Source organism: Chlorocebus sabaeus, chromosome 29, assembly GCF_047675955.1.
Source record: "Chlorocebus sabaeus isolate Y175 chromosome 29, mChlSab1.0.hap1, whole genome shotgun sequence".
NCBI classification, from domain to species: domain Eukaryota; kingdom Metazoa; phylum Chordata; class Mammalia; order Primates; family Cercopithecidae; genus Chlorocebus; species Chlorocebus sabaeus.
This window is the reverse complement of record NC_132932.1, coordinates 5,027,371-5,039,650: the sequence shown is the minus strand read 5'-3', so window position 1 is coordinate 5,039,650 and position 12,280 is coordinate 5,027,371. Positions and strand designations below refer to the sequence as shown.

At 49.7% G+C, this 12,280-nt stretch overlaps 1 protein-coding gene across 3 annotated transcripts in view; it reads right to left on the bottom strand.

Moving 5' to 3' along the window:
• The window catches only part of PCSK6 (proprotein convertase subtilisin/kexin type 6), a 192,332-nt gene that overhangs the window by 9,952 nt on the left and 170,100 nt on the right, over window positions 1-12,280 (bottom strand). For all 3 annotated transcript variants that reach the window (XM_007990588.3, XM_007990589.3, XM_073012963.1), the window contains 3 exons: window positions 10,076-10,163; window positions 5,868-5,971; window positions 949-1,078 (listed from right to left, as the gene is read on the bottom strand). In XM_007990588.3, coding sequence (XP_007988779.1) covers window positions 949-1,078; window positions 5,868-5,971; window positions 10,076-10,163 — 322 coding nt within the window. The remainder of the gene's footprint in view (window positions 1-948; window positions 1,079-5,867; window positions 5,972-10,075; window positions 10,164-12,280) is intronic.

Sequence of the window (12,280 nt, the reverse complement as noted above, 5' to 3'; positions counted from 1 at the left end):
GGAAGCACGAAAGGAGAATAGGAAGGGTACAATACATGTGCATTGATTGTGCAGAAAATGGCTTTAGAATGAGGAAATTGTCAAGATATTTTTACTTTCTCTAAAGTATCTAACTAAAAAATATTTTTAGGCTGGGCGTGGTGGCTCACACCTGTAATCCCAGCACTTTGGGAGGCTGAGGCAGGTGGATCATTCATTTGAGGCCAGGAGTTCGAGACCAGCCTGGCCAACATGGTGAAACCCCGTCTCTATTAAAAATACAAAAATTAGCCGGGCGTGGTGGCGGGCACCTGTAGTCCCAACTACTCGGGAGGCTGAGGCAGGAGAATGGTGTGAACCTAGGAGGTGGAGCTTGCAGTGAGCCAAGATAGCACCACTGTACTCCAGCCTGGGTGACAAAGTGAGACTCTATCTCAAAAACAAAAACCAAAACAAAACTTAGCTGGGCATTGTGGTGCACGTCTGTAATCCTAGCTACTCAGGAGGCTGAGGCACGAGAATTGCTTGAATCCCGGAGGCAGAGGTTGCAGTGAGCTGACATCACACCACTGCACTTCAGCCCAGGCAACAGAGTAAGACTGTGTCTCCAAAAACAAATTTTTTTAAACCCAAAACACGGTTTCTCTGATTATCGACAGTGCAAAGGATGCATGCTGAATGTGACATGGGCAGGGACATTCACTGGGGTGTGAGCACCTTGCTATTCTGCTTCCCATCCTATCCCGTTGCTGTACAGTGCCTGGCCCACAGCAGGGACCCAACAAATACACATTCAGTGAACAAAGGGAGGAAGGCCCCTAACCAGCTCTGTAAATGGGCTCCTATCCACTGTGGGGTGATGCGACATGCCCTCCCCCAGCCCCTGGGGAAGATGCTGCCAGACTCTGCCCTCCAGTCACTCCTTTGCTGGACACATCTGCCTGCCGTTCCCTGCCAGGAAGACCGTACCTTCGACACACTTTGTGGGGCAAGCCTGGCATCTCCTCTGGGTAGAACCCCTCACCACAGGCTGGCACACACTTCCAGTCTTGGAAGTGGAAGTTTTTCGCACAGTGAATGCACTCTTCTCTGCCTGGCCCTGAGAGATACAGGAAAAGAAGAAGGTATCAGGGATGGCTGGCAGAAGACCATGCCCCAGGCCTGCTTCAGGGCCTTGTGAGATCAGGGGTACCATTCAGAAGCCCCCAGGCCACCACCACAGCTGGCATTTCCCAGGTTCTGTGAGCTGGGCCATCCTCACCCACTCCCAGGACGGGGGCATCGCCATCCCCATTTCACAGACGGGGACATCAAGGCATGAGGTGATCTCAGAGGGAGCACACCTGCCCACTGGCCATGCGACGATGATGGGCCCTGTTTCCAACAGGCCTAGGCCCACTTCTGCGCCCTGAACACTTGAAATCCAGCGCCAAAGTCTTCATATAAAAAAATATAAAACAGCTCATTTATTTTTTATATGGATACATGTTGAAATGGCAATGTTTTAGATACATTAGGTTGAACAGGATATGTTACTGAAATTATTTTTGCCTGTTTCGTTTGACTGTTTAAGATATGGTTACTAGGCAACTTCGAATTGCAGCCATGGTTTGCATTTGTGGCTCTTCCATTGCACAGAACGCTGTAGATGATGTGGGAAGATGAAAGAAGAGATCTTCGGCAATAGTGTTGACCGGTGTTTGGTGTGTACAGTCAGGGCATTTTCAACAATAGAGAAAAAAATGCCTAAGACTAAGGGTTTATGATGCAGGGAGGAGAGACTCGAAGAGACAACAGTTCTGAGCAAAGGGCCATGAGTCATGGAGGAAAACCTTCAGGTTGGCTAAGGGTCTGAGGAGGAACTGTCGACCTGAGTCAGACGTTGGACTAGATGACTAGATAGCACCTCCTCTGGGCCAGGTGTCTCCAGGAAGCATCTGATGGGACGTCAGAGACAGGCAGTGAGGTGGCCACTGACTGACAGCAGACAGGGTTATAGGCAGGGAGGAAATTATCTCAAGGGCTCTATGATAATCACAATGGCAGAGTAAACCTCCCCGCGACTGCTTCAGTTTGACTGTGGTCTTAGATTGAGGCCTTGCCGTCTGCTCTGGACTCAGATGGGGCCTCTCGTTGTGTCAAGGGAAAAGCCCTTTGCAGAGGTTCCGGAGCCTGGAGGGCTCAAGCACAAGGCCCTGGGCTCTGGGGCTGGCTCCGCACCTCAGAACCACAGCTGTAAAGCTGGGAGGGAATTCTGAGCTCATGCAGGAGAAGCTCCTCCTTTGAGAGTCAGGAAGAGCGAAGCCGAGAAGGCCACAGAGTTTTGAGCAGGAGGCAGACGTAGGGCCCTCAAGGGGCCTCTTGAGGACCACCGTCTTCATGGCGGGTGTCTCCCTCTTCCTGAGGTGCAGTGGAAGAGCTGACCCCAGGGTCGGGACTCTGTTCGGTTTATGTTGTTCTGGAGCAGAGGCTGCTCTTATGCTTTGGCCAACGCCGCCCCTCCCCGTCGCTGAGCTCTGGGAGCATCTGGTGGGTGGGTCTCGTGCACAAGGCGGGGCGTCACTCTGAGCGGGGCTTGGGAGCTGTTCAGGGCCTGCTGTTGTACCTCTCGTGCCTCACCTGCTGAACCCGTCACCCCCACTGTCCTTCCTCCAGCACCAGGGTCCTTAACACTTGTGGAGCCTCCAAAGTGGGAAAGAAAGCTTGTTCTCGTTTGTACTTAGTTTAATGCTCAATATATTAAGCTTCAAAGTTGTTAAAACACATTTATTTGGAGATGGCAGTGATGGTGGCACACAAATGTAAATTCACTCAATGCCACCGAACTGTATGCCTAAAAATAGTCAAGATGGTAAATTTTATGTGACGTGTATTTTATCACAATAAAAAAGCTGTTAAAGTGGGTTGATTTTCTAAGCGACCTATTTTCTCAACTACTAAAAAATATGAATTTCATAACTCAGTGAAAGTCTTTTAAGGATTCCATTAAGTCACAAGTGTCTATAGACTTTGAACACTTTAAAAGCACCCACAATCATAGCAATAAGAGCAGAATGGCCTATGCTTATACAGGACCTGCTATGTCATTTGCGGGGCCCAGTATAAAGTGAAAACATGGAGCCTTTGTTCAAAAAGCTGGAAAAATGTGCCATGACAGGGATTGAAACAGAAAGCATTTTCCTTTCTTTTGTAATCTCTCTTGGTCTGCTGCAGTGTTTCTCATTTGCTGTTTCAAGTCGTGCCATCTCGGGCATAGGATGCTCATGCATGAGGACCGACTGTCACAGGTGCTTGGGGCACTGCCCTGCAACTTGGTATGTGTGTGCCCTGCAGGCTGCCAGCTGCTAATCCACATGCCATGCCCCAGGTGGGTAAGTCGAGTCCCATGGAGCCACTGCATTAGCCCAGCTGTGCCAGCAGCCCCGAAGGATTACAACCTCCGTGCCAGGACACACGGGGCACCTGGACTCAGGAGGATGAGAGGCTCATCTCAATCGAGTTGCCTGCCAAGTGCACTGGAGCACTGTGAGCCAAGGGTGGGGACAGATTCCACCAGGTCCTACCCCAAGCACTCACGCCTGACTCCAACCCTCCCCATGACTGTGCCCAGGCCCCTGGGTGGGTGGTGGGCAGCAGTGGTCACTGAATGGGAGCAGGGAGGGGAATGCCAGGTGCGCCTGGGTCTCCAGGGCACACGAAGTGGGCAACTGAGAACAGATGTCTCCAATGAGGTCCACACCTGACATGTAGCAAGAAGCCTCCAGTGACTCAGAGGAGGAAAATGAGGTCTCTCTCCCAAGAGGCTGCCAGGAGATAGATGTACACGTTCCCAGGAGCTTAGAAAGAACCCCACGCCAGAGGACATGGGGCACAGGGGAGATTCCCTAGAGCTGTGGACCTGCTCACCAATGAATTTAACAGCTGAAGTGATGGAGAAGTCACTGGTTTGAGATGAGAATTCCAAGTGACTCTACAAAGCTTTTTGCCATCAGGCAATCTGGGGACTCAGAGAAAGAAAAGTGAATTATTGAAATCAAAGAGTTATAAAATGGTATGCCTGAATGTTATGGATTCGAGTGACTATGAAATTTAAGTAAGCAACATCAGTGATGCTTCCTAATCAATCTGGGCTAAATAAGTCAAAGAAACAAATAATAAAAATAATAGACAAAAAGGTGACAGGCAAACTGCTAGGGAAATCTGCTGAGCTGCCAGCGGGGGGAACCCATCCAGAGGCTGAGCACTGTGGCCTTCAGGACTGCCCCAGGAGGGAACTGAGGAGGACATATCTCCCCTGGGTGGTCTGGAGTCAGCTTGGCAATCACAGGAGGACACCGGCCTTGGCCATAGCCTTGGTTTATCATGCCTGTCTATTCCAGGACAGTACGGCAGGTAGCTGCATGGGGAGGGGTGTGCCCATTCTGCAGCATTTCTGAGGAACAGTAGTATCATGGCAACTGTGATTTAGCAGAGACTTAATTCTGTTTTTTTTTTTTTTAGACAGAGTCTCACTCTGTTGCCCAGGCTGAAGTGTGCAGGGGTGTGATTTCAGCTCACTGCAACCTCCACCTCCCAGTTTCAAGTGATTTTTGTGTCTCCGCCTCCCCAGTAGCTGGGATGACAGGTGCCCACCACCACACCCGACTAATTTTTGCATTTTTAGTAGAGACAGGGTTTTGCCATGTTGGCCAGGCTGGTCTTGAACTCCTGACCTCAGGTGATCCACCCACGTTGGCCTCTCAAAGTGCTGGCATTACAGGCATGAACCACTGCGCCTGGCCAGTAGAGACTTAATTCTTAAAGTATTACTGCAGAAAAAGCTCATATGATGTGAGTTTCTTAGAAAGGACCAAAGGACCAAGGGCAGGAAGGGGAGAGGAGAAAACTTAACCCAAAACATATCTGAGCCCACAGACTGGTGGTGCACTTCAACTTACTTGTGCAAATAGCTCTGCAAAACAAAACCCAACAAAATGAATGAATTCTCTGCTATTCTGCATAGAAACTGTGCCTGGGAGACATTCGTGCCATCATCTTTGTGGGAAATTATAATACATGTAAAATTGTTTATAGAATTCTTTTCTTCTTTGAACCAACTATTCAAAATAAGTGAAGACAGGTACAAAGAACTAAGGCTATGTTTGAAAACATCCCCGTCCCCACCTGGATCCATTCCCACCTCTCCCAAAGCCCTCTCAATGTTTATGGTGTTGTGTTTCTGTCCGCACCTTTCCACAGCAAGAGTTGAGCTCCGAGACAAGATGGCCTGAGTGGCTGAGCATCCCTTATCCCTTTCCCCGTGTGAAATAAGCCACTGCCTGGCTGGATTTCTAATGAGAAATTCAGGCTGCTTGTTCAAAGTGGGCCTTTGCATTGTTTTGGGACTTTGTTTGAAATTTAAAAACATGGTTTTAAAAAAGATTTCCAACAAAATGTTTTCCTTTCATGGAGAACAGGGTCTCACTATGCTGCCCAGGCTAGTCTTGAGCTCCTGGGCTCAAGCTATCCTCCCACCTCTGCCTCTCTGAGTTCTGGGATTATAGGCATGAGCCACTGCAATGTACACAAAATTTACCATCTCAGCTATTTTTAAGTACACAGTTCAGCAGCATTAAGGACATCCACACTATTACGTAACCATCGCCAGCATCTATCCTTAGAACAATTGTCATCTTCTCAAGTTGAGACTCTGTAACCGTTAAACATTAAATCTCCACTCTCCCTGCCCCCAGCCCCTGGTACGGCCTTTGTACCCTGTTTTGCCTTTGCATTTTCATGCTGCAATGAATGCAGAAGCCCATGAAGTCCCAGGGCTTTCTCGGTCTCAAGGCAGTAGCCTACCCGCTTGGGTACCGCTGGCCCGAGGCCTCCACAGGCGATGAACTCACCCACGCAGGTTCCGCAGGTGTGATGGCATTCCCCACATCTGATCAGCTCTGAGTCAAAGTAGGTGCCTGGCTCGCAGTCAGGAATGCAGCTGCCCCGTGCAAGGCTGTTGAAAAGAGGCAGATTTCCACATCCTTTCCAAAAGTCTAATTAAATTATGATTTGCCCTCTAACGCCTTTCCCAAGAGGAAATGTAAGTGGCTGAGGCACAGTTCTTTGTGTCACCAAAAGTTCTCAGCTAAGGAAAGTTGGGAAAGCCATCCTGCAGTCCGCTCGGGGCCCAGCAGGAACGGCCACAAGGGCCTGGGAAGCAGAGCTCCCATTACTATGCAGCAGGCGCCGGGCTCCGTCCCACCCAGTGATAGCTTTTCCTTACTGCCATTTCTCCAACTCGAATCCAAACCCCATGAAGAGAAGTGGAGCTGTGTGGGTCACCACTGGTGGCACGCTAGCTCAGTCTCAGTGTCGAGTCCCTCTTGAAGTGTCGGCATTTATGACATGTGATGGGGCTGTTGGCTGCAAGGCTGGCCCTGAACCCCAACCTGCTCCTGTCTCTCTTGCTTGAAACCTTCTGCAGCTTCGCAATGAACCTGAAATAAGATGTCCTCTAGAGCCCTAGCAGGCCTGTCAAATGCAGCCCCTGCCTTCCTCTTTCACCCCATTTGTGCCTGCCCTCGCTTCGATCCAGCCAGCCGAGTGCTGGACAGAGACACTGATGCTGAGCTACACCACCCATGCGGATGGCTTCTGCCACTTCCCAGTGTTCAACCCCAAGCAAGCCTGCCAGCCTCTCTGCATCTCCGTTTTCCTTCCTGTTAATTGGTTTCTACATCATAAAGTCGCTTGGAGGACTCAATGAGTTAATACCCATAAACATTTCAGTGTCTGGCACACAGCAGTGTGAATAAATGTCACCTACAATTATCTCTTTAGTTCCTGAGATTATACTGTGTGTGATGTACACGTTTTAAATGGGTTTGCCACTAACCATACTGAGCAAGTGCTATGGGGTGCATCTGTCAGATCCGGTGACTCCTGCTATGACACTGGGATTTATAATAAGAAATATATGTTTGGTCTTTGTCCTGGCACACAGCTCCTAAGACCCTTGGAATTACCAAAGTGCTAAATGTCTTTAATAACTGATGACTGGGGGGTTCCTGGGTAGCCTCTAGACAGGGGCTGGCTGCCAGGGAACCAACCATGTGATCAGAACATTGGAATTTTTAGCCCTTCTACTCTGACCTCCCTCCTGGGAGGTGAGAGGGGCTGAAGGCTGAATTGATTACCAGTGGCCAATGATTTAATCAATCATGCCTATGTAACAAAACCTCCATTAAAAACCCAAAAGGTCAGGGTTTGGAGAGCTTCTGGGTTGGTGAACAAGAACACATCCCACATCCTAGGAGGGTAGCACAGCCCAACCCCATAGGGATGGAAGGTCCAGCGCTCAACCCTTCCAAACCTTATCCTCCACATCTCTTTATCTGGCTGTGCATCATATCCTTGTGATAAATGGGTACACGTAAGTAATGTCTTTCACTGTGAGCTGCTTTAGCCAATTAATCGAACCCAAGGAGGGGTCGTGGGAAATCCGATTGGTAGCTGGTCATTCAGAAGCACAGGTCACCACGTGGGACTTGTGATTGGCATCAAAGTGGGGCAGTCTTGGGCTGAGCCCTCAATTTGTAGGATGTGACACTATCTAGTAGTGTCAGAATTGAGCTATTTATTTATTTATTTATTTATTTATTTTTGAGACAGGATCTCACTCTGTCACCCAGGCGGGAGTGCTGTAGTGGCACGATCTCAGCTCACTGCAAACTCTGCTTCCCAGGTTCAAGCGATTCTCCTGCCTCAGCCTCCCGAGTAGCTGAGATTCAGGCATGCACCATCATGCCTGGCTAATTTTAGTATTCTTAGTAGAGACAGGGTTTTGCCATGTTGGCCAGGCTGGTCTCGAACTCCTAGCCCCAAGTGGTCTGCATGCCTCAGCCTCCCAAAGTGCTGGGATTACAGGTGTGAACCAGCGCATTCAGGCTGAGCTATATATTTATTATATATATCTTATGGGACACCCAGTTGGTGTTCACTGGAGAACTGTCTGGTGTATGGGGAAAAACCCACACATTTTGGCTACCAAAGGTGAAGTGTGTTACATTTTGTGTGTGAGAGTAGGCGAAAACACTGGCTTTTCCTCTCTCTTACACCTGCACTTAGCAGGAAGATGTCCGTATGTTTGCAAGCTCCTCTGTATGGATGGTGGACACCCACCCAGGGCCTTCCTCTTCATGGTGCCATGCCCACTGCGAATGGCAGTTAAATCATGTCTTTAATAACTGACATTCCCCTGCAAACCCTTCCTGGGTTGATCCCCCTGAAGAGATGGATGGCCGGAGGCGGCGGCTCGGCTGCTCTCTTGCTGCTTTAACATGCAGTGATTTGAAGTCACAGCTTAAGAGGATATTGGGCAATAAACGGAAGCTTTCTGTGGCTGATGGCTGGCGATGTGTCTGGAGTTTGCATGCCTCTCTGAAAGCTTGTCATTGATGGAACCACTGCTTCTATATGGCGGGGCTATTGCCAGGAAGCATTTTCTTTTTAGCACACTATTCCTGAATTGAGTATCTGATTTCTCTCTCCTACAGGACGGGACAGGATGCATAAATGCATTCCCTGGGATCCCTCAGCGCTTCTCTGCTGGGAAACAGGCAGGTTCTAGGGCGCTGGGAACATAGAGCCTCCTCTTCCTGATACCCCCAGCTACCAGCCTGGGTTGAGGATCCACTCCTGGGTTGCCTGACCTACAGAGCCTGGGACATCAAAGCTGGCCTCTCCCAGGCTGCCAGCTGAATGTCTCCTCCTTCCTCTTCCAACTTTTATCTCTTTGGGGGATCCCTTTCCTGGGCCAGTTCATCCTTTCACTCCTAATCCTGCCTTGTCCAGCCAACAGGTTTAAAGGACAGCAGATGTGATGCGTGACTTTGGGGGCCTTGCTTTGCCTTCCCTCTCCTGGACTCCCAGCTGCTTGCGGTCCTCTTCTCCCCAGTACTCTCATCTGGAAGAAAGGGGCAGGCTGAAGGAAATGAAGACAGTAGCATAGTGCCTCCTGGGGAAACTTCATCTCCCCTGTTTGTAAAATGCGAGTAAGAATTATGTCTACTTCATAGGTTGCTGCAAAGATTAAATGAGGCAATATTGGTGCAAGCACCTGGAATAAGAGAAGATATGCTCAGTACGTTTTCTTCCTTTGTTCTTTACTCCATAAAAGGAACTTCTATGGAGAATTCCAGTCCTCACAGCATTTGAGAAGGGAGATGGGGCTGGGGGTATGTTGCATCCCTCCACCACCTCACCCTGCAAAAGCAACTCCCTGCCTGGACCACAGCATCTTCCTCACTGCCAGCCTGCTGAAATGCAGAGTAGTGGGCTCTAAACAGACCCGCTGCATCAGAACCTGCATTTGAACATGAGGTGATCCTTCCAGTGTGGACCATGGTGCTAGTCTCCCTACTGTGGAAGTATCCCCCCCAAAATTTTGAACAGAATGTTCTAAGATTTTAGACAGCAATTTGGAGGAATAGGTAATGTATATTTGGTTGCATTAAAAGGAATTTGGTTGCATAAAATGGGCTAAAGAAACATTTCAAAATATTCCAAGAATAATTCTTAACCCAGAAGAATGATTTTAAAGAAAATGCCTGCTGAGTTTTATGGGGCTGAGCCTGATGGAACAGGGAGAACCAGGGATGTAAAGAGCACCCTCAGGAAGCAGTGAAGATGTCAGGAGCTGGGAAAAAACCAAAAAACAGAAGACCAAGGGATGCAGATGAGAGAGGGTGGGTGAGCCACTACAGCCCACCCCTGGCCCAGACAGGGAGGGGAACTGGAGCAGGCGGAGGTGCTGGAGCGAAAGGAGGTGGATCTGGGCACAGCCCTGTGCTGCATGTGATGGAATCAAGTGCTGCTTTGCCCAATTCGCCCATGTTGTGTGAAACATAGAGATTCCACCCATCCTCTCACTTTCCATCCTACACCGCCATCTCTAAGTGGACACATGATTTCCAGGACTTGGAATCTTTACCCTCAATGGCTTTGGGCCTCTGACAGTTCAGCTTTTAGGAGAAATGCAAAAATGTGGTAAATCCATAACAAACTCAAAACAGCACCACCACCCTGGCATTCTTCAGGTTTCGAGGGGGGTTTTTACCTGAATCCTTCTTTACAGACAGTACATCTCTCGGGTTCATCCACACACTTTTTACAGCTTGGGTGGCATTTAAGGCAATTTTTCTGACCTGGAGAAAAATAGCAAGATAAGAAAAGAGAAGGGACGGCACTGACAGGAATCAAATCTGGGCAAGCAGGGCCCTGGCATTTCAAAGCAGGGGTGTAGGTGGGCTGTTCCCCGAGTCCACCTCCAGAATGTGTAGAAATAAAGCAGCCAGAGGCTGCTTGTACCTGGTGTGGGGTCACAGATTTCTCACCTCCCCTTTCTGAGGTAAATTAAAGTCCTCAGACAACCACCAGGCCTCTGAGGTGGTTCCACTTATTTCAACAGGGATGGAGGCCAATTCCTGGTGGGCTAAGTAGAGTTTAATGAGGTGGAAATCTTCATAAACGTGGCCAGGTGTGGGCAGGTAGGGGGGTGGGGAGCCTGAGGCTGCTACTTGCTCTCCACAGTGCTTTCCCAGGGAAACCTATATATGAAGATCTAGTGGCTCCAGATGGCGAGACAGGAACCTATGGTGAGTCATCGTGCCTCCTGGGGAAGTTCTGGGTCACCCCAACTCCCATCTGCAATGTCATAAGTTATTATCTGGGTTGGCACCTCATTAAACACCACCGTGCACCACTCCTAAGTGACTGGGGTGCTCTGGGCCTGGGAGCTAATGGTTCCTGCTTGCTACACCTGTGCATGTCCCCGCCGCAGGGCCCCCTCACAGGTGGCATCATATGCCATAAAGCAGGGGCTGAGTGAGGATGTCGGGGTGAAGGAGGGTGGCCAATTGTGCCCTTGGGAAGGGGGTGGGGATGAAGGTACCTGCATCCTTTGCAAAGGTCTGGTTGGCAGCCCAGAACAGGCGTTCGCAAAGGCTGTGAAATGTGTCTTGCATGACTTTTTGTTTCCCCTCTAAAGGGAGTCTGGGATGGGTGACGAGGCTCACACCTGTAATCCCAGCACTTCGGGAGGCCAAGGCAGATGGATCATTTGAGGTCAGGAGTACGAGACCAGCCTGTCCACCATGGAGAAACCCTGTCTCTACTAAAAATACAAAAAAAGTAGCTGGGTGTGATGGCGCATGCCTGTAATCCCAGCTACTTGGGAGTCTGTGGTAGGAGAATTGCTTGAACCCAGGAGGCAGAGGTTGCAGTGAGCTGAGATCACACCACTGCACTCCAGCCTGGGTGACAGAGCGAGACTCCATCTCAGAAAAAAAAAAAAAAAAAAAAAAAAAGCGGGGGGAGTCTGGTTATTTGATGGCTTTATACGTCTTTAAAGATTTCCTGGGTCTTGTCCACAGGGGTAACAGCAATGCCATGACAGGTTGGATCAATGACCCACCCTGAGCAGCAAGGGCCCTGAGAGGAGGGCTGTGGGGAGGTCTGCTACCTGGAAGACCACGAATGTCAAACGGTAGCTTCTTTAATGTGTTTGACAACTATCCCCCGCCAATTTAACCCAAGTCCTCCTTTTGCGTCTCTCAGGGCAAGGTGAATTACTAAAACATTGGCATGGGGTCTTGGGCCTAGAACTCCTGTCCATTCCCCCACCCTCCTGGGAGAGCAGGGCAGCAAGACACCTGGCCATGCTGCTCTGAGTTACAGTCCCACGTCCAGCATGACTAGCTGTGGCCTTTGCCCTTGCGCAGCTTTGATTCCCCACCTGTGGCAGGAGGAAAACACTGCCTGTCTAGTGTTTAGGGGTGTGGATGCTACCTGTAAAATGCCCCACAAAGACCAACCTATCCCTTCTGAGCCCAACTGACATTGGTCAGCAGCTCCTTTTCATTTTTGGAGGTCTGCAAACCTTCTGCCCACACTTAAATCCCAATTTCATCTCAGCAGCTCTGCCTAGGAGGGCTCGCCCCCAGCTCTGACCGCCAATTCCATACGCCCTGACCCATGCCCAGTGCACACATCCTCTGTTACAGAGAAGCTGATGGCAGAGTCTTTCCTGGAGGAGAAATTACAGGACAGACAGCAGGACCTCCTCTCCTGGTACCTGAAATCAGACCGAGTCCAAGAGTGGCTGGCCCTAGCCACCTCTTTGCCCTTGCTCAATAGTGGATGTTGACTCTGGTGCAGATGTGTGAAATTCCCTGGACAGCGAGTAAGGCCAGGATTTCTTTCTGCATCACTTGGAACTTCTCCTGGCCAGGTCTGTGGGGGAAGTGCTATTAACTAACAGGCC